General features: G+C 38.4%; 2 protein-coding genes across 5 annotated transcripts; one reads left to right on the forward strand and one right to left on the reverse strand.

The window, feature by feature from the left end:
- The first annotated feature begins 1,640 nt into the window (after positions 1-1,640).
- nots (nothepsin) lies at positions 1,641-5,989 on the forward strand. Its single transcript, XM_085436036.1, has 9 exons — positions 1,641-1,835; positions 2,067-2,247; positions 2,835-2,952; positions 3,199-3,317; positions 3,475-3,674; positions 4,513-4,638; positions 4,779-4,923; positions 5,130-5,228; positions 5,699-5,989. The coding sequence occupies exons 1-9, from the start codon at positions 1,780-1,782 to the stop codon at positions 5,873-5,875; spliced, it is 1,221 nt and encodes a 406-aa protein (XP_085292162.1). The 5' UTR covers positions 1,641-1,779; the 3' UTR covers positions 5,876-5,989.
- Positions 5,990-6,671: 682 nt separating this feature from the next.
- Positions 6,672-20,585, reverse strand: LOC146689335 (bestrophin-3-like). 4 transcript variants are annotated; one of them, XM_085436035.1, is made up of 14 exons: positions 20,408-20,585; positions 20,105-20,199; positions 18,734-18,828; positions 16,067-16,154; positions 15,635-15,780; positions 15,145-15,299; positions 13,667-13,744; positions 13,346-13,498; positions 12,196-12,276; positions 10,578-10,729; positions 10,280-10,370; positions 8,448-8,566; positions 8,034-8,291; positions 6,672-7,868 (listed from the first exon to the last, which is right to left on the reverse strand). In XM_085436035.1, the coding sequence occupies exons 3-14, from the start codon at positions 18,780-18,782 to the stop codon at positions 7,493-7,495; spliced, it is 1,746 nt and encodes a 581-aa protein (XP_085292161.1). In that variant the 5' UTR covers positions 18,783-18,828; positions 20,105-20,199; positions 20,408-20,585; the 3' UTR covers positions 6,672-7,492. The 4 variants fall into 4 exon arrangements, with proteins under 4 accessions (XP_085292161.1, XP_085292159.1, XP_085292158.1 ...); XM_085436033.1 differs by having other exon boundaries at positions 20,105-20,322; XM_085436032.1 differs by having other exon boundaries at positions 20,105-20,333.
- Positions 20,586-25,113: the final 4,528 nt, after the last annotated feature.

Consider the following 25,113-nt stretch of genomic DNA (forward strand, 5'->3'; position numbering starts at 1 on the left):
CAATCAGACTTAACCACACAGATGGCTTTTCATAGAAAAATGTTTAAACCTTTAAAACTAGAAAAAAAATCGCTCATTCGGTGCCAGAAAACACATAAAATGCTATTGTTGTTGTCATAAAGCACACCCAGGGTTTTTTTTTTTCTTTTTTGTAAAGGGGGTTCTGTAATTTTAGAAAGTTCCCATTTACACGAGGAGTGAGGGTCACTTCTGTTTTTTGCTCATTCAGATTGAAGATGTTTAGAGGTATCTGGGATTGTATCTCAGCAAGGTTGTTCTTGGGAGGAGGGTAGGTTTGTGAGTCATCTGAATAACAGTGTGAGGGGAGTAGGTGATGCTGAAAAGCCACCCACAGAAAAAATGTCTGCTGGTTAAAATAAGATTTAAACTGCTAAAGAGCAGTTCCTGTAATGCTTTCACAACTCTCCAGTCTACAGACAAGCATGCAATAATCCACTGTGTGTAATGCAGCACTTGGATCTGAAAGTAGCAAGTACCCGGTCCTGGAGCTGAAGCTGGTGACAAACAACAGAGAAAAGGAGTTTGGAGATCATTAAAAGCAGTATGGCATGTTTAAAGTCAGCTGGAACATTCCCAGTCAGAAGATGGGTGTTAATAATGGACAACACTCAGCCCAACAGTTTAAAAATACTAATTTAATATAATATTAGTCTAATAACATCCTGGCAAGATGGTGTCATCCATTTGACCATATCTTGATGGCATGGTGCTAAGTTACCAGCTAAAGGTGCCAGTATACCCACCATGTTACTCGCATGCCGTCTGTGACATCATTACACATTGATTTCTGCTCGCTGTTCTGGCCGCTGAGTCTCCTGAACAGTAGGTGTCAGCACCAGATGGTAGCGCCACATTAACATTGGTTAAAAGAAACAGGGGAAGATTTAATAACTGGAGCAAAGCTTTTTTCATCTTTGAATCTCTATGAGTCTCTGAGCGTACTGTACTGATAAATCATTAAAATCAACACTATCTTACACTCGTGCCTTCAACCCAGCGGCAGCAGTAAAAGCACAACGCGCCATGTTACAAAAAGCAAGAGTTGTTTAACTTGTAGAAATGGTTGCTATGCATATGATGTCAATTTGATGCCAACTTTATCGTACATCGCAGTTAACAAGCCACTGCAGGGCGGGTATAAAATTTAGCGGGCTTTATTAGTAACATCCAGAAAAATGTTTGGTGCCCTCTGGTGGCCATAACAGAGGTCCAGTTCAGGGACTCCAGCTAGCTGAAGTTAAATCTAGCAGACAGTCAGCAGCTTCAGCCGTGTCACCATCCACCTGTCAGTCAAAGAGGTCACGCCTCTAATAATGCAAAGTTTAAACCTTTATACAATTTAATTTGTAAACCTGTTTAAATAATTTAAACAGGTTTACATATAAAGGGGAAATCAAACGTCTTTTTTTCTGCTGGAAAGTTTTAACATGGGAGTCTAAGGGGCTCAAGTCAGGTTGCTAGTTTAATAATAAAAAATAATACATTAAAAAAAGCCTTGACCTCCCAGATTTGGACATATGCTGTATTGGTAGCTGAGAGAGCCATGGATGACTTAAATACTTGTTGATCCACGTAATCTAAAATCTTCTGTGATCAAATAACTGAATAATAAAGACCTCTTCTGTCTGTTTAAGCTTTTGGGGGTGGACCTTCTCACAGTTTATTCACAGACTCAGATCCAATCAGACTTACAGTTCAGTCTGATAAACGTCCCCATCGGGTGCCAAACAGCAGTCTCTCAGACTGGCAGATACAGACATGTTCAGGCTGCTGCTCCTGCTGTTTTTAACATGGATGACCTCAGCGCTGGTCAGGTAGGACAATTACACCTTTGTTAATATGGGTGTTCTCTTTATATTAACAGCTGTCCATCCACCAGGGATTTAACAATATAAAGTCTGATTTTCTTCTTTGTTGTACATTTATCGAGGTGCTGTTTAGTGGACCTTCCTCTGTTGAGCCAAAACTAGGCCAACTGTTTTCAAATCAAAAAAGACAATTTGATATAAAAAGTTTACAGAGATACTAAAATGTTCCATCGTCAGCATACCTCTTAGACGGACGCGCTCAATTCGTACTCGATTGCGAGCTGATGGCCTGCTGAATGAGTTCCTGAAGGATCACGCCCCTGACATGATTAATCGCCGTTACGCTCAGTGCTTCCCGTCCAGCACGCCGTCACTGAGGCTCGGACGCACCAGCGAGAGGATCTACAACTTCATGGATGTAAGAAGAACAACACTGAGAGTTAGGGTTGCTGGTTCAAAGCCTTCAGCTATTATCAAAATATCCAGTGAGAAGTTTTAACCTTGTTACAGTGATTTAAATATTCCTCTAGGGGTCAGTGTTGTTCATAAATATGCTGATTTGTTAAGAATGATTATCAGATTTAAGGGAAAGTTGCTCAGTTCCGAAATATCAGTATGTCCTAAGTATGCAACTCAAGCTGGACAGAAGCAGTATTAAGTATTATTACAGAAGCAGAAATAAAAGAAATAATAAATAAAAAGTTATCATTTGTACTGCATTTCCATTCTTTATGTCCTCACAAGATATATGTTCCCAAAGTAAGACGTAGTTATTTCCTACATATAGAAGCTTTAAAATGAAAACAACACAGCCCAGTTTACTGAATAGAAACTAACTTAACTAATTTATACTATGAAAACAAAGGGAGTGCCAAGCTGGCCAAAATATGTTAGCATACATGCTAACATTAGCATGAGCATGTCACAACCAGCTACCTTTTTATTTATCTCAGAATTTTTCAAATTAAAATCTCAGCCACACTTTGTGCCCCTGCTGCGTTTCAGGCTCAGTTTTATGGTGAGATCAGTTTGGGGACTCCAGAGCAGAACTTTTCTGTGATTTTTGACACTGGATCAGCTGACCTCTGGGTGCCATCATCCTACTGCATCAGCGAGGCCTGCGGTAACACCTTACATAGCACCACACAATACCACACAACACCAGTGTTGCATTTGCAGGTCAGGGCAGCCTGACTTTGGTTTATTTTGTTCCAGTCTGATAAGAAGTTCAAAGTCTGTGTGTGTCTGTGTGTACTTGTATAAAGATGTTGTAGGCACATAAATCTGACAAAGGCAAGTCCACATAAAGTAAATAACATGTAATGAATATAAGAAAAGATAATGTCGATGTGTGTGTTTGCATTCACAGCGCTCCACAAGCGTTTCAAGGCATTTAAATCAGCTTCGTTCAGGCATGATGGTCGGAGATTTGGGATTTACTACGGATCAGGTCACCTGCTTGGAACTATGGCCAGAGACACACTGAAGGTCCAAAAGCTCTCAAAATTAAAAAGCTAAACTTCAGTATTAAAATTAACTAACAGCTGCCACGATTAATTTCAAAAATATTTTCATCCATCAAACTCAGTTTGACATTCAGGCACAACTAAAGGAGTACTGTTTTATCTTAATCAACTTGTTCCAGATTGGTGGTCTAACCATCCTGAACCAAGAGTTTGGGGAGTCCGTTTTCGAACCTAGTGAATCATTCCTGACGGCGAAGTTTGACGGTGTTCTGGGAATGAGTTACCAATCCCTTGCAGAGATTCTGGGCACCAATGTTTTTGACAACATGATTGCACAGAAGCTTGTGGACCAGCCAGTGTTCTCCTTTTACCTGAGCAGGTGCATTCATATCAGGAGCTCACCATTTCACCTCAATTAGATGCTCATTGTCATGCTCAGAGGAGCATGAGAGGGAGGATAATTACTTCTTCCTGTCTATTAACCTCTTACTACCCACCTGGTTGTTGGCAGCCCTGCTGAAAATATGGATGGGTTTACTCTTACATTGTAGATGTTAAGAGGGTTTATTTTTAGAATTTCTGGGTAAGCAGCTTTAAAAATCATGCTTTGAAACAGGCAGAAGTTTCACAACTAGTTCTTAAGTTTTGATAGAGTTTTGGTTGGTCAAGAGGGAAAGGCAGAGCAAGAGATAGCCACAGAGAAATGGAAAGGTCAAGGGTAACCAGGAAGTTCAAAGGGGTTTTACTGTGAGCTGTGGAGATGAGAGTTTTTCCCAAGGTTTCAGTTTTTTAAATAGGGTCTGCCTAGTCTGTGTCTAGGTCCAAGACTTATAGACTTCCTACCATCTACAGTGATATCAGAACAAATCCGCTTGGCTTCACTGACAAGAGCATCTGGTGAGCAGTGTTTCAGAGATACTTGATGTTTAGGGAGGTCTTATGGCTTCTAAGTATGCTTAAGTACGACAGGGTAATTCTACAATTTCGATCATCGACATGTTAGGATAAAGAAGAACAATCACCAGGTGAACCAGGAAGATCCACATGGTTGTAATTATTTAAGCATTCCTCCAGTGTTTCAGGGGTCCAGTCCAAGAGTATCTGGTTAGGCACTCGACAGAGATGCTGTACTTCTTGAGGGATATAAATGTGTTTGTTGTTTTTAATATGAGAGTTCTTATCTTTTGTTTATGTAAATGTGAGTTTTGTGCCCGCAGAAAAACCGGCCGTACCAATCCAGCAGGGGAACTGTTGTTAGGTGGAACAAACGAAGCGCTGTATATTGGACCAATCAACTGGCATCCTGTCACTGCCAAGGGGTATTGGCAGATCAAGATGGACAGGTACATTTTTCATATCCCAACAGCACAGCACTTTGGCAGTGTACTATGAACCACTTACAGTAGGGGAAATGGCACAAGACCTTTACCCTTTCTTGTGAAGACATTCATTAATAGAAACATAAAAATGCTTAATATTTCAGTGTAGCAGTACAAGGTGTGAACTTGTTTTGTCCAAGTGGATGTCAGGCGATTGTTGATACTGGAACTTCCCTCATTGCTGGACCAACCAATGACATTCTGAGGCTCCAACAGCTGATTGGAGCAACACCCTCAAACTTGGGAGAGGTACCAAAATATGTCATCTCATAGTCTACTGAAAGACCAGAGAAAGTTATGACTTTTTCAAAGAAAATGTTTAACCTACAGAGGGGACACTTAGACCTACTACTTATTCCTGCTTCAAAAACAATATCAGATATTTCTTGAGAATACTATATGACTACCGTAACTGAATTTTTTCAGCATGTCACTCCTCATTTTGTGTGTTTCAGTTTGTTATCGACTGTGCCAGGTTGTCCAGTTTGCCTCAGGTGACTTTTGTCCTGAATGGAACAGAGTACACACTAACAAGTGAACAGTACATCAGGAAGGTAAGGAAGGCTTATTGTTTTCTTTAGCTTGTGTTAGAACAGCTGCCAGTCTTCTCTTTCTTTTTATTTTCTTTTTCTTTCTTTCTTTTTTTGATAAAATAGTAGGAAGGGTAATTGTTTTGGCGTATTCAAAAATGCGTATTATTTTATTATTTTAATGATGCACCTGTCAAATGGCTGAAATCAGAGATTGTTTTGAAATGCAGCTAGCATTTAAACTTCTGTTTATAGATTCTTTGCTTTTTTTTTTTTTTTTTTTACCTCACGCCTAAAAGAAACCACATAAAAAAATTCATAAATAGATCATTAATACATTGAGACTTAAGTGCAAATTTAGTAATTTGGCAGCTATATTTATTTTATATACTTTCATATTTTTACTAACAATTAAAATTGCTTAAGAAATAGAATGTCTCTTTTATACATGAAGCTACTAAACAACTACACAATCCACTTTTTGTCATTATCAGGAGACACTTGGCAGGAATGAGTTCTGTTTCAGCGGTTTCCAGGCTATGGACATTTATTCCAGCACAGACCCTCAGTGGATTCTGGGAGATGTATTTCTGACAGAGTACTACTCCATCTTTGATAAAGGACATGACCGGGTCGGCTTAGCACGTGCCAAACACTCTCCTGAACCATAACTTATTGGCGAACTCAACAGTAAATAAATACTGCACAATTGAAAAGCATTTTGTCATTCTCTGGCCTATTATTGTTCTCACATCATTCTCCAAATACATCAAGGACAAACAACTGTCTAGAAACTGCTGAATATTGCTGACAATACATTAGCCATTACTTCTGCCCCAATGACCACAAAGTTAACATTTTATTTGAAAAGGTACAGTTATTGGAGATTTAACAGCAGCAACAGGGATTGTACATTCATCACTTTATCTACATTTACAAAAGCACGTGTGATTTACAGTAATCACGGAAAGAAAGAAGATTTTGTTCTTATCCCCTGAGTACCAATGTTTCATTAAGTGTTACAGTTCCTCTAATGGCCACCAGATGGCTTCCAAGAAGAGTTTATTGAAGTGGATGAGAAACCCCCCTCCCCCTCCCCCTCCCCCCCATTCTTTCAGCATAAACAGCTAACTTGAAATGTTCTCATGTGGGCTGGAAATTATTCTTCAGCTAGAAAAATCACAAAGATACATAGGCTTGTTTTTTTTTGTTGTTGTTTGTTTGGGGGTTTTTTGCACACGTTTCAACTCTAATAATTGTTGATTATTTTGTCTCATTTTGCCTCATTTCTAATTTTTTAAGGAATCATCTATGGGGGTTTTGTAATCTTTGGAATACCAGGATTAAAGAGTAATTCCAGCAAATTTCTTTTTAATGTGCTACTTAACGTCTCATTGGGCCATGCTTAATTTGCACATTCTGATACAAAAATTCAGGGAAAAGAAAATTCACACAAAACACCATATGGTGAGTTAAACAGCACAATTTTTATGCATCTTTATGGAAAAAAAAATTGCATTTGGACTGTAGATGAATATGCAGATAATTAGCTTAAATCGGCAGTTGCCCTGGATGAAGTTCCTGAATTGAGATGGCAAAATGAATGATCTAAGTGATGGATTTCAGTGTTTAACCATCCAGAGTCTGGCTCATCACAGTGATTCATGATTTCCCATTTTAAATTTGAAGTTCACCATTTAGTACAAGGGTTTACAAGGGTACAAGTTTTAAACTTGTTCAATTTCCAAGGTATTTCAGTCAAGTAATTAAGATTGGGCATAAATATATTGTTGGATAAAAATATTTTTCAGTAACTGTATGAGAAGATCTGTTTTTGGGGGGCTTTTTTGGGGGGGGGGGGGGAACATTGTTTTTGATGTGTGTTACTACAATGATTGATTTAATTATAAAATGATTTGATTGCTAGAATGAGGAAGCTTGGGAGAACATTTCTTAAAAAAAACACTACATGCTATTAAACATTGTCAGCGGGGTCAGGAGTATTTATCTTTAATAATAAGTTAAACCTCACAGGATTAAAATGGGGGTTCATGCTAGAACTGAAGAATAGTTGTTTGCGGTTTATTTTTTGATAGATCATGGTGGCAACAACTGATAAACCCAAAAACCTAGCTTAAATACATCCCTTAAGAGGCCATGTATATCCTGTTTTCCAAGTATTTTTGGTTAAAAACAACAACAACATTAAAGAGTCTTCTTCTTAGGCAACGTGGGTATTCATGTTACTCAGTTTGGTCTTACTGAACAGCTGAAGTTGTGGCTGGTTCTTATTTCTTTTCGAAACTCTCTGATTGGGAGCTGGTGTTTTTGACCTCTTCATTGTCGTTGGTTTCTTCCTTCTCATCCTCCTGAGTCCCTGTTATTCCCTGGAAGTCGTAATCGGGGTCAGGGAGCTGCAGAGTGTCTGAGGTTGGACCAGGGGATCTCCTGGACTGGAATCGAGCCAGTCCTTTTCTCCGCCGCCCCAGTCCTTTAGGACTTGGCAGGCTGCGGACCGATGCCTTTGAAGTCTGCCTGGAGAACTGGAGTGAGAACTGACGCCCCCGTGGTTTGGTTGGCTGACGATTATGGCCATTGACAGTTGTCCACCGAAATTCTTTGGGCCCAAGTTGAGTGGGGGAACAACAGAGAGAGGACGCAGTCCTGGAAATACAAAAAGAAAAAAATTAATTCTCACCTAAAGGGCAAGTCTAAGATTATAAAATACTGGGGTATAATTATTAAATTTTCAAAACCTTTTATCTCAAAATGAAGTTTGATGGCCGAACATGGAGTTGAATATCGTTAAAAAGGACACTGGCTGATCACCTTAGGGTTTCTGAGCCTGGGGCTTCATCAGTGGGGGAAGGATTCAGGCCATTCTGAGGTTTGGTATACGAATCCACATTCTGGCAAACGTCGCCACATAATGGAGGGCTGATGACAAGCTGGGGGAAAACAGAAATGGAGCTTTCCGGTGAGGGTGGGTTGCTGTTGACCTCCCTTAAGGTGGACAAAGTGTCCATGGAAGGCTGAGACATGAACAGCGAGGACAGTGGAACATTGATCCCTGGTCCTGCATTGACCCTGGATTTAGAAATGACCAACAGAAAACATAAAAGATCAGATCATTGTAATCTGTGGACAGCTGGATCTTAATATATAAATTATTAAATAGGAACCTTTGGTACTATCAGTAGGATACCAGTTACACATCTATTCATGCTTTAAATATTCTAATACCTGACATCTGGGAAGAAACTGCCAGTTGCATCACTGCTATGTCGTTTGAAGATGGGTCGAGGGGGTCGGAGGTCAGGAGGTTCCTGAACACTAAGCAGACGGCGGACCCGACCCAAAACCTGCAAACATTAAAAATATACTCAGAATCTGAACTTAAAGACTTTATCATTAGTACCTAATGTCAAAGCTTTAAATTTAACAGGTTTCAAATTGTTCTATATTTTTATTCTTCTGCTGTACAAGAGTAGCTTTGTATGATTCACAGTTCAAAAATCATTCTTATGTATCATTTACTGGACTTTGATGGTGTCCTTCAGTCCATCTTACTTATCAAACAAGCCATCCCTTTAAGGTCACCATCCCTATAAGCCAACATTTTTCTGATTGGCTGCCCCTCATAAATTAACAGCTTTGACACAACGTGGGTGGGGTTTCTGTGAATCTGATGACCAAAAAAGGAACATCCCTTCTCTGTGACATCAAACAGGTCCGAGTGCAGAAAAAAATCACCAGCAACAAAGCATTTAGAACAATTTAAAGCCTTAGGGTTTACCACACAGGGGTTACGGTATTTTCTGCACTATAAGACGCACTTAAAATCCTTTAATTTTCTCAAAAATCAACAGTGCGCCTTATAATCCGGTGCGCCATATGTATGACTTCTGGTTGTGCTTACTGACCTCGAACCGATTTTATGTGGTATACGGCACTCAAAAAATCTGTCAAAAGATGTTTTAGTATGACTTTGGTAAGCTAAGAAGCCACACCACTTGATGGATTGTCGGAGCATTATGGCTACCATAGTCAGGAGTCTCGCGGGGTAATCTCGGACCAAAACGCGTCCGCTTCAGGTCCAAAACACTGCGGCATCACTGAGCGTTACAAACTGTCTAAATTCTTTCATCTTTAATAAAATGATCAGCGTTGCTGCTTTACCAGATGTAACAATTAAGTTTAACATCCAGGCACCCATCAAAACAGAATATGTAATGTTCTGACTGAGAGATTACTGAAAAAATTAAAACGTACAGCTCTGCTATCACTTCCAACAGACCCAAGACAGAAAACTAAACAGCAGTGACTTTTGTAGGTTTACTGAAGTTGGGCTAGCTGGTATATAATGATGTGCCATGTGATCGCTAGCAACACAGCTATGTTAGCATAACATAAACACAATGAAGCTGGGGGATGAATGTTAACTTTTTTCCACTCGATAAAACCACCCGATGGTTAGGGGCAAAGGCAATCGCATGGCAGGATGCTGTAAACGGACCAAATTTCACTCAGGAGAACAACTGAGATAATCCATCTACAGTACGAGGTTGTCATAAATATACTGCAACAATATGGGAATAGAGCACCTGCGAGAGAATTCAACATTAATGAATCAATGCTGGAAGTGGCGCAAGCAAGAAGAATGAGTTGAGTAAAGTTTGTCTTATCAGACTGTTTTGTTTCGCTTAATGCGCCTTTTAATCCGGTGCGCCTTATGAATGAACACAGACAGGTTCATCGACAGTGCGCCTTACGGTCCGAAAAATACGGTACTTGTACATTGGCCTTCCTATTAAAAGGTTGGTTTAATATGAAAATCCAACACTGGAATAGGACATATATGGCAAAAAAACAAGGAAAAGTATAACAAATCCAAAATAAGGTTTAAGTTAAGGCCTCATGATTAAACTGTTTAACAAATAATATCTCTCAAGGTCAACACCCTTATTTACATTTTCACAAGTACTTATTTTTCTACTCTCTGCAGTTTTTATACTTACCTCCTTTTTTCCAGAAATCAATTTTAAATTAAAAAATGAAAGCAATAAACATTTTACCGACTCTTGCCGCCGCGGCAAAGTATAGTCCTGTTGCCGCTGATGGTCGTGGCTAACATCAGTGTCGTCAAACTGCAGGATGTCCGAGAGACTGGAAGAGACATTGAAAAAGAATTTGTCATGCTGATAAAACTTCTCTAAAAAAAACTAATTCTATAACAACTAGCACGTCTGTGACAATTCACCCACACAGACTGAGCTACAATGTGAAACATAAACTCCAACACGTCCTTCAGGAAAAATGTTTGTTCTCTAGAGGATTATAACTGTGCATCAGCCGCTAAACTTGATCCCTGACCCCATGTCGGTGGTGGAGCCAAGAAATGAGGGGATGCAGTAGTCTGCAGCAGCCAGCGTGTATGGTGGCCGTGCATCACAGTCATTCCAGTAAATGTCTTTGGTCATGTGAGGCATGTTCATGTGCATCTCATCCACTGCCAGGAGAGACACCTGCAGGAACAGGTAAAGAGGAAGAATGAGGCGTGTTCAGTTTTCAAGAGACATTATTTATAAAAATTTATTAAGTAAGATTAAATTGGTAAGAAAATCTACCAATAATTTAACAGGAGAATCTTTCATAGTCAAATCTAATCCGGTTGATTGATTGTGCTTCTTGGAAGAATGGATATTATTATATAACTATAAGAAGGAAGAAAACTGCCTAAATCACAACTGAAAAGAGCTCAGCAATATTTTTAATTATTTTTTATACTTAAAGGAAGTAAGGAATTTATAAAAGATGGCACAATATGTTGTATTAAATATCACATTTGCTTTTCTTGTTAGTTTATTTTCTAACCTTGTTGTTGTTTCTGATTTATTTTGTCACATTTATTTATTCATTTATTTACTGCTTTCATTTTCTTCTTATTTACCAACTTGTTCAATGTTAGTTTATTTCTTTATTTCTGTTTATTTCTTTATTTTCCCATTGTATTTCCCCAAAAATTCACAGATTTTGAATTACTGATTTATTTATTTTTTGTTATTATTATCTTATTTTTTTCTGCATTTTCTCTTTTTTTTATGTAAACAAGGGTGTGATTTAAAGTATAATATGGGCTAAATGTTTAGCCAGAATGAAAAATAAAACAGATTATGGAAACAACAACTTTGACCAAAATCAATAAATAAATGACAAATTAAATGGTCAGTAAATCAACAGGATGTAATACAAAGAAAAATGAATGTAGAAGCTCACTGAATGAGAAACATCAAATGTCACATTTTAGGAATCAACTGATGTCCTTATATATTTTTTCTATTATTTTGCGGTCTGTAACGCATTCTTCATTTGAGTAATTTAGTAATTTTTTCATGAATGACTGAATTGGGTAGTTTTGGTCTTTTATATGTTTTTGTGATTTCATATTTGCAAATATATAGTCATAGTTCTAGTTCTAGCATGCTAATAAAAGTTTGAATTATTTATTCAGAACATTAACTGTTACACAAAACAATGGAAATGTAAAAACTATTTAATTTTGATTTCTATTTTCTTATAAATACAAAAATCCATGTTGTAAGCTTTGTCATTATGATTTATTTAGTGCAGATTGATGTGGAAATTCATTTAGAGTGAAATGAAACAGAGTAAAAAATAAAAGTTTACTCTAAAACTTGCTTTCGAGTAGCTTGTGTTTAAATTGTGTGTAACTGGGCCTCATGTGGCATCATGTGCTTGACTTCCTTGCGTGATGTAAAAATAAAACCAAGTGTGGAAATGTTCCAGAGTATATTTTTGTCCAGCAGGAGAAACGTGTAGGCAGCTCCTTTCCATCTATTCCGTTCTGCTCCCTGACAAACCACAACAGTTTCTCATGTTCCCTTTCTGTCCACGATAAAGTCAAAAGTGTTTGTTCTACCAGAACAGACCCTGGAAATATAAGAGACTTTGAGCCTCCGTCATTGCTGACCTGAAGGTTCCTGTCGATGATCCAGTTTGCCTCAAAGTCATCGTCATCATCGCCAAACGGGTTGATCAGCTGCTCTGCTACCTGCCAAACAAACAAACATGTCTGAAAATCAGTCAAACTAAAAACACAAAACTGCCTATATGTAAAAAAAATAAATATTACTACTGCTCATGACAATCGAGATGGCCGTTGTCACTGCTCTGTAGGTTTCCTCGTCTCTGTTTAAGGGATTTTTCAACATTGCTTGCATTATAGTGATACCAGCATATGTATCTCCAATTTCTACAAAATATTGTTTTTGAGAGGATGTAGCAGCTTTAGTTTCTTTTACCATGACACTGAGAACCAAACATTTATAACCACACTACTTGTGACACTCTGGCTCATGCAATATTTCTGGCTCGTCTCCACCAAGTAGATTATTATTAACTTTGTGTTATTTATATAACAGAAATACGTCATGAGATGAAAGAGGTCAGCCACAAATGTATTGATGTGTTTCAAGCAGAAGAAAAACAAGATAGACACATCATTTTGTGTTATTAAATGTGTTATTAAATAATTAATCTGAAATATCTCATATAAACTTGGTCTTATTTCCCAATCAGCATCCTCCTTCTGCTTTTATTAATTGTACTCCTTCCATTAAAAATACATTTTGTTTGTGTTTGTCTACATTTGAGTTCCAATTTTGTACTGAAGCATAAGAACTGTGTGTGTTTTTGGCTTATTACTGCCTATCTTATCTCTGCATTTAGTACTAGATAAATAAGTACTTGAATTTTTGAATATGCAGTCATGTAGATTACATACATTAGCATATGTTACCCTGTCTCTGTGAAACTGTAGGACACATCTTCCATGAAAAATATCTGCATAAATATATTTTGTTGTATAACAAACTTGAGGAATAAAGAAGTCCAAAACTAAATTTTACTTTTGCCAGAACAGCACAAAAGCCCCTCTGCAGGCTTCCAGACAGGAACCAATCAGACAACAGTGGGCTTTCACAGAGGTGTGACCTAATGAGACATGACACACCAGGCTTGATGAGTCATGCAAAGCTACTCTGGTGGAGTCTCTGACTAAAAATATAAATTCACAAGTTTGTTTTACATATTCACAAATTGTAGGAAAGAATTTATTTTACCTTAAGCCAGCCACAGTAGAAGAAGAACTGCAGCAAGGTGAAAACGGGGACGTACAGGTCAAGGTCATGACCTTGGTAACCACGGGTGTGGTCAAGAAACTGTCGACCAATTAGACAAGCAAAGAAAAAGGTGTAGACAGCAAGAGTGACAACCTAAAAGGAGAGAGAGAGTGAGAGTGTTGTTCAGATTCCTTCTTCTCTCTGTGGGCGATTCAGAGCTCTGATTCAGTTAGTGTAATGATTATGATGTGATTACATGAGCTACATCCGTATCAAACATGCTGCTGTGGCAAGTACGAAACAGACAGGACGGACACAGACCTGTGTGTAAACCAGAGGGACACCGACCCAGTTGTAGCCAAAAAGAGTCGCACACCAGGTCCTGAAGCGATTCATTTCCTAACACAGAGAGGAAACAGCAGTCTTTCCCCAGCTTCCAGCAAACTGTGAATTTCTGTAACTCAGTAGGCTAGTTGGAAAAAGAGTCTCATTTGCCGTTCTGGGAAAGCTGAGTGTCACATTACCTACATGTCTCCTTTATGTGGTCACAGGCTAACGGGGGTTTTAGGATCTAACTGGCTCCAAAGGATGAATGAGTGTGCTTTGAGTGCTTAAGAGCTTTTTCCTCTCTAACAGCATATGTCTGTAATCAAATGGCAGCGTTGGAAAAAATATTAAGGTTATCTGATTATACTGATCTTTAATGGCCATACTGTATTGTTTTTTACCATGATGTTATCATGATAATGTAAGATATAAGCATGTAGTTAAATTAATAGTGATACATTATGAGACGTAAGTGGCTGAGCCACAAAAATCTTTTTGCAGCTGTAAACAGTATAAAAGATGGACATAGCTTCTGGGTCTGACACCGGTCAACAAGCATTTTGGTACTGGCAGTTTTTCACCTGTGCTGTAGCAGATTTTACTTGCTGATGCCAAATGTAAAAACTGTTTTTGTTTAGCTTGTTGTGTTTTTTAGTTATGAAGTATTGGACAACTTCAATGACTGGGCAGAAACACCGATGCATTTCAGCATTTAAGAAATATGTTTATTTTCCAGAAAAGTGAAGTCAACATTAAGGAAGGTGTTTTTGTTGGTCGTGAAATACGTGAACTGATGTTTGATGACGTGTTCAAAACGAAACCGAAGCCTAATGGATCATCACCACGTGAAGCATTCATGTAGCATGTCCAGAATTTTCTTGGCAATCATGGAGCAGAGAAATTATCCACAGCTGAGCTTGTGGATAACGCGCTGAACGCATAACAGCTAATAAGTGCCAAAATATTAATGAAGATACACGCCTTACATCTCAACTTTCTTTCACCAAATCTGGTTGATGTCAGTCTCGAGGCTTCAAAATAGGGCTTCCAAAGATAGGATGTTGTCATAGAAGCTATGTCCACCCTTAGTCAATATTGCCCATTTCCAAACATGAAAAAGATAAAATAAATAAAATACCCAGGCTAATACTTTAAGCTTTAGTGTGCCCCAGGGAAGGGATTTGCTAATAAGTGACTAAATTATACTAATGATAATAAACGTCTTCATGGCAAAAACAAGAACCTGTGGTGGTGGTAAAGTCACTGCGGCGTCGTTCATCTATGCAATTTATTTCTTGTGTTTGAATTTATGCTTACAAAATCATAAAAGTGTTGTGAGTTTATGGAGATTATGTTGCTAAGCAATTTCTATGAAGCGAACCACGGCGACGCTAACTGCCCTGTCGGCCAACAACAGTGACACATTATCCCTGCAGCGTTCTCTCGCCATAAAAGTGCATTTTTATAGTCACGTTGAGAATGTTCTGCAGGTCGATGCTGTCTTGGATGCGTCCTTCCTGCCGAGCTTTAGACGCCAGGTTGGAGAACCAGACAACAGGGATCCAGTACTTCAGGTGAGGAGAACGAACGTTCTCAAACACCTTCCTCTCCTCAGGTGTCATGAAACCTACAGATGGGGAAAAAACATTGTTTAAAATAAGTCAGTGTTGGATTCATGTTGATAGACTATTTAAATAAAATGATGGATCATATTGTTCCAAAGCAGTTTCAGACATAACGCTTCCATGCAGACAGACGTTTAGGTTTTGTTGACAGAGTATCAGCCCAAAGTACTTCTTTAATTGGCCAATAACAAGGTAGTCCCTGGAGTGATATCAGGAAGAAATTTAAGTGGCGAGGAGCCGAACTCTGACTTTTATATTTCTAGTTAAGACACATTAAGATCACAGTGTGCTCATTTTGAAATACAGCTGATACACACTAAAATACTCAGGCTCTAACCTGCCTCGACCACATGATCCATGGTCGGGAATCGTTTGCAGACAGCCGTGCTGACGGAGCGGAAGATGAGGAGCGATGTGAGGTTAACGTAACGTACCAATGTCCGGCGCAGCAGGCGGCCATATTCGTCTTTACCCTGAACACAGCTGTAGAAAGATAGAAAACAAAAATGGAGTTCGTGATTATCGTCAGCTAACCACACCTTATTCTTCTTGTGTATTCAGGCTCGTTTTGCACGGGGCACTGAAGTGTTCCCAAATCACTAAACAAGACAAGGTAGCTTCTAAATAAGTTAATTATGGATTCTTAGTGGCTACATTTGTCTATCTTTGATGTAAAGTCTGTGAGTTCCTGTCTGTGCCTGTAGAGGGCAGTGTTTTTGTAGTGGGTACTTGTGGCCTGTAGAGGGCACATTAGAGATGTAGACTGTACCTGGAGATGTGGAACATGAGTCTGTCCGGCCAGGGCAGGTTAACAAACTGATTCCACCACCGATTCACCACCAGAGTCACATAAAAACCTAAAACATTTATATTCAGTTAACACATAATCATTTGTAACTGTTGTGATAATGCAACCTATCCAAACAATTGAGCTCTTTTACAGCAGTAAATAAATAATCATGTCATGCTGACTTACAATGATGTTGCTGCAAGCACATTTAACATGAAGGACACATTGTGAGAGGCCCTAACCCTAAGAGTTTGATAGAGATCTTATCAAACTCTTATGATATACTTTAGTATTCAAACACAACACATGTCTGTCAGTCAGCACTAAGCCCTGTTCTCAGTGGGTAATATTAGCTTGGCGTATCCTGAGATTATTATAATAACACTCTGGTTCTTTGATCCCCTGTAAATCCAACAAACTGTAAAGTGACAGCCAGGTGTTTGTTAAAATCTTAAATCTTAACCACCTGAAATATATGGCAATGACCCAGTGTGCACACATTTACAGGTGTGTATAAAGGACACACAGTGGTACTAAATACTGTCAGTGGACTTGAGTCTCACACACAGTTCACAGTTGTAGCTTGAAAACTTCATGTTGCAGTTTGCAAAATACCAGAAGTGCATTTATTTCTTTTTCTGCCACATATCCAGACCTCCGTCCAACATAGTCCAGATATATCCAGACCTCCTCTGAGGTCTTCTCAGCTATCAACAGGTGATATCAGACAGGTGGATGTATGATCTAAATGTCTGCTAGGCTTTACCTCAGCCAAATGAAATTCTTTAATTCTGGACTGTGTTTGGAGCACTTTTAATACAATTATCTGACAAATAACATGGCTGGCTGTGAGGTTTAGTTTTGGTGAGTGAGATTTACCTGGATGCTACTTAGCACTAATCATCAGCTATCTGTGAGTAATGCACCCACACAGAAAAACGAAAATCTATTGAAACTTGAAAATAAGCAGAGAATCAATGGATGGCATTACCTTGATTATCTCTTCTAAAGAGTGTATGTGTCCTCTAAGGACTGGTTGGATATATGATGTTTCCTGGTCTATCCAGGGGTTCCCACACAATTTTTCCTGCTGGGAAAACCTCCAGAATAAAGCCCAGGATGCCCAAACTATGTGAAGTGACTGTTTTCAGTGCAATATTACTGATTACTGAACCTGATTTTCTCGTGAGTCCACGTTGTATATTAGAGACTCTAAGGTCAATTCACTTACTGCAAGGGCATTTTTACAGTTCATTTACTCTGGTCCAAATCAGTTGATGAGTTTTTAAACTTGTTAGTTTCCTCTATTGTCTGATTTCACACGTAGAAAAATTCAAGTAAACACCACACAAACTAAAATATGTCACTCAAACCACATGGTAGTGTGAAGTCCTCTTATTGGCCATGTGTGCGGAGCGGGAGTGACAGAAACAAAAACAGGACTATTTTTTGGATAATTCTAAAATTCATATTTATCTGGGAAATGTTTTGAGCAAAACTGTACTCTGCATATGGCTCCAAGTGTGATTAACATTTTCACATCTGAGTTTAATTTAAACAAAACTAAAGAGCACTCGCTGCAGGACACGACACCTATTTTCTTACATTGTGTTGTTGATGTCATCACAGTCATTTAGGACCATGGGTCATTTTTGTCTGGATACTTTGATAAATTGTCAACTCATGCACATGCATCTCCTGTTTTTGGCATTTACTTTAGTTACTGACACTATTTGTCTTTTATTTTCTGGAAAAACCACATTTTAGGAACTGTCAGGTTTTAATCTTTTTTTCAGTTGACAAACATAGTGAATATGCATCCTGGGATGGTGGTGGTGATGGTGGGTGGAGATCAGCTACACAAACATTCATCCTGCTTTTAGCCTTTTCTCCTCTTTAATGATCCGATTCCATTAGCAGGCTGCTAATGAGGCAACCAAACACCCCCTCTGTTCAGCTCTCCGCTCAAGCAGGAAACACACTTACAGTTATATTTGAGTTTTCATGTCGCTCTTTTTTTATTAGACTTAATTTTTACTTTAGTATAATAATAACACAGGTCGGCTACGTTCTTCAATCCCCTGAGAATCTCTCAAGTCTGAAAGGCATTAGGAATGAAATCTAGGAAGATAATAAAATGTTATGTAATCTCTTCCAGTATCTGAGAATCACTGGTTAAATGATCATAAAGCTTGTTTTTAAAATATAAATATATTAAGTAAAATATAGCAACTAAATATGCTTACTGTATAATTAAGACTTTTTCATGAATGGACAAGATGAATATCAGATATGTAACTCAACCATTCACCACCGTGACGTCTACTTTAGTCTGGAAGTGTTTCTTTCAGAACAATCGTCCATGTGATGATTCATGTGTTTTACATGTCATCAGTTCAGATAGTAGTAAGCTTTAAGGTTAGGACCTTGTGCAGACAATGGTGACTGTAGGACATGGTACACTCGAAAAATCCACTACAACCACAGCACTAACACACTCACAGTGGCTTTACAGTTCTATGAAGTCAGACAGAAAGGTCTAACCGTGAGGTTAAAAATGGAATTAGCCTGTATGTTTCTTTTAAAAGAAAAATACTAGAAGACTATTGAAATAAAAGTAAAGCTATGGTTTGTCAGCTAACATACCCAAGACGAAGGTGACGGGGATCTGTTCAGCATATTTGTCACAGTACATGGAAAGTTTCTCAAACAGTCTCTTCTGATCCTCGGAGAGCACAATCCTAGAGGACAGAGGAAACCGTCGTCACTGCCAGCAACTAAGAATTTAACATATGAGAAATTCTTCTGAAGTTACTCTTCAGCCGATCAGAAAGTTTCTGAATGAACTACAATAAGCTGCAGGTCTGTTGCCCAATATGTGCTTCTATTCAGAAATACAAAGTCAGATAAATCTTTTTCTACACAGACATTTTCTGATATACTGTATTAGTTATTTAATATAAAACCTTTAATGAAATTGCATAGAAGGCTCACATCCTGTTTGCCTGGAGTCAGATATGTGGTTACAACTTGATGAAAGCTAAATAGTCAACTTTCATTTGTAGCATATATAAATGATAACTCAGTCATGTTGTTTGTTTTGTACAACAGTCTCATCAAGTTAATTTATTCTGTCATATTATATTTATTGTAGTGAGCTGTTATACTTTATTTAAGATATTTTGCTAAATAATGTGTTCATTGTTTTCCCTGCTGCAATAAAGGAATTTGGCAGGTTTGGGGCTGTGAAATAGATCTTTTCTTAAATATATATGAAGATAGTATCAAAAACAAGAGCCGCTGAGACATAGTTTTAGAAAGAGGAGATTGTGTTACTAGGTCCCACCTCCTGTTTTACCCAAGTCTGAGCTTAGCTGTTGTTGTATCAGATTCTACTAATATTTTGTTCTCACTGATTGGATAGCAGGGGGAAAAATGCAGTGGTCCCATGGATCTGTCAAAAAAAAAAGTTGAACAATTTAGGGCAACTGATTTAGTGGTTTGTTTTGTATGATTTACGCTTTAAAATAATCCCAGTTCATTGTATACTGGATCTTGATACTAAGGTTATGACAGAGAGCTAAAACTAAAAACTAAAAACCAAAATAAAAGTTTTGGAAAATAAAAACTTCAGAAAGAGCTGAAAGATTCAGACAGAACAAAGCTCATTTAGCTTCTTCCCCTTCTGAAACACTCTAAGATCAAACTTTTGCACACAGAATATGAACATTAATCATTTACAAGATGAAAAAAATGTTTTTGGTTGGCTCATGTTGCTAACCAAAAAGGGGCGGAGCTTATAACCACTAGAGTGAGGATATATTTTGGCTTCACTTCTTGGGACTCATCCGACATTACATCGAGTTTTGAGTTGTATCAGCCACTCTGAACAGTGTAGCAATATTTATTAGTAACTATGTTGAAATTTACAAGAATTTAAAAGAAACACTTGCATGATGCACAGCTGTAATACGACACTGTCGCTTCCCTTCCTGTGACTGTGTGTGTGTGTTTGACCTGTATACGACGCTGAGGACGGTGTACAGCAGAGCAAACAGGATGAACTCTCGGTACAGCAGCTTGTAGATGCTCCCCTTCCAGCGCAGCAGCAGCTGGTGAAAACCGAAGAAGGTGGCGTTGGCGACTTTACTGGAATAAGTAACCGTCATCCTGAGACTGAGGAGCAGACTAAGACCTTCATCCAATGGGAGCTAGTGGATAGTCCCACTGGTTTTCTGGTTACAGCCTGGATAATTAACACCACCTTAACATTATGAACATAAATGATCACTTTTGTCATTATTGCTGTATTTTACTCACAGAAAAATGCCGTTGCTTCCTCCTCAGCAGTGCTCTTCATCAGGCTTCTTTCCTGATTTCTTTTTGCCAAATGCCAACCAAACACACACTCTTTCTCTATCTCTTCCGTTCTCTCTCTCCCTCTTTTCTCTTCACCATGAAGCTGTCCAGTTGCCCAGTAATGTCATGCAGCACGCACACACACACACACACACACACACACACACACACACACACACACACACACACACACACACACACACACACACACACACACACTATTCAGAGCTATATTGATGAGCCAGAAGGCTAAATGTAGTCATGTTTCAGCTGTGTGTGGGCCAGCATACATAACATTCGAGGTAAACATGTATAAACAGAAACACTATAAGAGGCAACATGAGGTCATAACACAGAGTGACAGTGAACAATCAAATAAACATAAATGTTTTAATATGACTATAAAATAATAAAGAAAGATTCATTTTAAATCTTTTTTAAAATTTGATTATAAAACATTTAAATACCAAACAGCACTAACTTTATATTTCTAAAGAGGTTTTCCATTTGCCTCGAGTCAGATGAAATTTGTTTAGTGGCATCTAGTGGACACTAGAGCAACTCAACGAATTCATGTTGAGAAATATGGAGGGCTCATGGTGCCAAAATAACAAATTAAATAAAAAATAAAAAAATAGGGTCCTTCGCAGTATCTTACCTATTCCTAGGACTGCACTCTTCTGGACAGAGATCTCAGATGTTGTTCCCGGGGTCTGCTGGAGTTACTCGCCTAGCTTGGGGGCCACTGCATCGAGTACTCAGATTACAACTGGGACCACTGTTGCCTTCACCCTCCACATCTTCTCGAGCTCTTGTGCTCCTTATGCCCTACATTGTCTCAGGAGCATCGCTGCACAGCCTACCCTTGGGGTCTTTCCTGGTGTGGTAAACCCCAACCTTTTTTGCTTTTGTGCTCAGAGCGTGTTACTGTGAGGTCATGGTCAGTGTCCCTGTGCTGGCTTTCAGTCCAGGTTTGTCAAGCCACAGTTTCAGATTGAAGAAGTCAGTTGGATGACTCATGAAACGTAGTCAGTACCTGTAGCCAGTCTTGTTGATGGGGTTCAGTACAGCAGCGGGATCCAGGCCTGATCTGCTCTTCATTTTTTTCGTGTTTATATCATGTGAGACAAATGTCTTGGTGCATGTTCAATCATCCGAGGAAGGAAATCCCAAAAAGTTTCTTTTCTTCTGGACGTAACGTTTTTATTGGGAGAAACGTTTCATCACTCATCCAAGTGACTTCTTCGGTCTAGGTGACTGCAGGTTTTCCCAATCTTATAAACAGTACATTTGCATAATGACTGAAACTAGCACCACTGAAGGAACAAAGGGCTTGGAGGTCAGTGGTTGATCAACAATCACTGATGAAGCAAAGCACAGCAGGACAGCTGCTCCTTAAGACAAATATTGTTCCTCTTCTTCTCAGAATCCAAGCTGGGAGCTGGTTCCACAGACGAGGGGCCTGAAAGCTGAAGGCTCTGCCTCCCAGTCTACTTGGATGGGAGGCAAACACATAAAACTTAGCACTGCCGTTCCTGAAAAAAACACCTCTGCTCCAAAACATATTTCAGAAAGCAGTTGCACATCTTTAGACACAGAGAAGGCCTTCGGTAGAGACAAACAGCACTGTTTGTTCAACGTGTTATGAGTTCATGTCAGGAAAAACATCACAGAGATCATGTGACATTAAAAAACTCGACTGCAGGAATTTTACAGCAGAAATATTACCAGTGTGAGGCTCTGCCACTGCTGCTGGTCACGCCTTATCAAACCTTATCCAATAACTGTACAGTCGCACTGTCCCTAAAATGTCTGTTTTCTTAGAAGACATAATGATAAATAAATGGTTTTAAAGTGCTTTTGTGGATATTTTGTTGACTCCATTTACATATGGGGGGATTTTGACATATTTTTGTCACTGAAGAGGTATGTGCCACCCTACCTAGACCTTAAGCCTTTCCTTTGGACCTCTGATGAAAGAAATTACTCATAGATTGATGTCTACACCCATTTAATAAAGTAAAAAGGTCAATATTTAAAAAATAATTTTGCATGTTTGCATGTTGTATGTTTTGAACAGATATTCATCAACAGTATTTTCAGTATTTTTCATTAGTTATTATTTTTATGAGGGTTTTTTTTTATTCAGTTAACTTTTTATTAGTATATTTACTTTTAGTTTTGTTTTCGTTAGTTTCAGAGTAAGCTTTGAGTTTATATTCAGTGTAATGTTGGGATATTTGTTTAGATTTAGTTCAGATCCCAGTCTTGTAGAAACCTCTGCACTGCTTGTTCTACTCAAAAATCTAACCAAAGTTAATTCGCTTAGACTGACCTAAAGACCTTTCTCTTGGATCTGAGTTGACCATGGTATCATTGTAAAGGATACAGCAGGAGGTTTTGTTCTATATAGTGGAATATCCCAGGAGTCAAATCTTGGCCTTATTTTATTTTCTATGCTGTTTGGGTCATATACTCTACAACCATGTTCACTTCAGCCATTATGTTGATGTTATGCTATATGGTCCACTATCTCAAATGTCTTCTATGATGTTTAGTGCTATATGTATCAAATCTTCCTTCATCACACCGAACTTCTCTAAGAAATTAATCAAGCAGAACATTCAAATACGGAAACAAAATTTTCTGTTCAGAAATGCAATTAAATAACTAATTCAACATCTTAGAAACATAAAATGACTCTGATAATACCAATACTGGCTGTAGGCTTGCCACTCAGATAGACATTAGAAACAGTACTTAAGCTTTCTGTCTTCATCTTTCTAAACAAAAACATCTTTTTTAAAACATTGTGAATGGGTGGATACTTGTTTAAGAGGAATGAGCTAACTTTTATCCACAGCAAGAGCTTTTTTCAATATATGAAATTAAAAAAAGATATCTCTTAACATTTGTCACAAGCTAACATAACTGAATTTTAAGTTTTAAATTTAGAAGCAGTTATGCTCCTGTATAAGACCTTGCATGTAGTTATATGTACTGTTTATGTGGTGATTTATTCGTGCATTTATTCCAGAGGGTTTAATATAATATTATGGAAATGCTTTTAATTTTAAATCTGATGAGACACTTGACTCTTTTAAAAAGTGGAGACTGAAATGAACCGATGACTGTCAAAGTAAGATGTTCCAGTCGTGTGAGTTTAAAAGCTGGTGGGGTTCAACGGTTTATTTAACACAGTTTGCAAATACCATTCAGAGTACATTCATCTTAATTATTGGTTTTGTGTAAAACATTACAGTGTGGCTGTAGCATAGTGGCACTACGGGAATCCCCCACATGCACCTGCACACATTGTTTCTTTGTTCTGAACCACAGACCACACCCTATCAGCACAATAATCAACTGCATGTGTAAATAACCACCTGCAGTGTCTGGAGAAATGTATCCTCTTTAAGAGCTTTAAAGTCTCTAAAGAACTGAACACTGTAATGATCTGATAGATCTTGAGCCAATTGCATGAAGAGAAAAAGACAAATGTTGATGTGGATGCTCAGTTATGAAGAGCCCACAGTTTCTTCTAAGCCACAACATTTCTGGTAAATGTTATAATGCAGCAATGATATCATACTTTTACTTTTACTTTCATTCACCTCTCACACTACATGACATTGGCTCAAAGCCTGTGGGAAGGCTTTGTCAGGGGCAGATCTCCAGTCAAAGGTCGCTGAACTCTATAAAACAGTGCTGATAAGATTCACTGAGACGCAGCTGCATCTACACAAACTGGACCGAGCTCAGAAACACAAAGGAAAGGTGAGTACGTATTAACTGTGGAACATTTTTGTGTGTGAGTACACGCATGTGTGTGTGTGTGTGTCGGTTACTTTCATTCACTGCAAAGCCGAGTTAGCTCTACCAGGGTTAAAAGGTTTAATAAGGATGACAGTGAATCGTGCAGCTGTGATCAGAGAGTTACAAACACTAATCATGGATTCATGGCATGAATTTAAATACATTCTGCTAATTCTGGTCAAATATCCAACTGTATTTAGGCCAGAAATTTGTTGAAGGCAAAAAGTTAAACCCTATATTAATGCGAGCGTATGTCTGTATTTGAGCTTGTCTGTATATTTTGGACTGTGTGTGGATTAAGTCATCAAGGAGGTATGCTGTGTAATCAAGAACAGTTCGAGGAAACTGTGAAAAGCCCAAAACTGCCCTGACATTCATGCCCATGATGAGTGGATGTAAACGTCTGACCACAAAGATATGCACATATTCCCATATTGTGGTTAAAACACCAAATCTGGGAATTTATTTTCTTAAGAACTGTGCTCATCCCTCCAGAAATACTTGGAGAATAAATGCCAACAAGCACTAAACCTGTTCTTGCAGCACATGATCATCCAGCATGTGGTCTAAGATGCTTTATGTTGGGCTTTCCTTTAATTTATCCATCTTATACACATTGTTTTTACTTAGTTTTCTTGTGAAAAACTGTTACCAAACTTTGAACTTTTGAATGAACTTTCATATTTGCTGCTTTCACATTTGATGTGGTTGAGCTTCCTTTTACTGTCAGTTTTGTCTAGTTGACAAGTTTGGTACTCTCCACTCTTTGCTCATCGGTAAAGTCCCTGCTGCCATATTCCTCCATTCTTATGTGGGCTTTCAAAAATATTAGTTTAACATTTTTATACATA

Source organism: Copadichromis virginalis, linkage group LG17 (assembly GCF_057382275.1).
Source record: "Copadichromis virginalis isolate Kocher_CV1m ecotype Utaka linkage group LG17, C_Virginalis_male_GT1.1, whole genome shotgun sequence".
NCBI lineage: Eukaryota > Metazoa > Chordata > Actinopteri > Cichliformes > Cichlidae > Copadichromis > Copadichromis virginalis.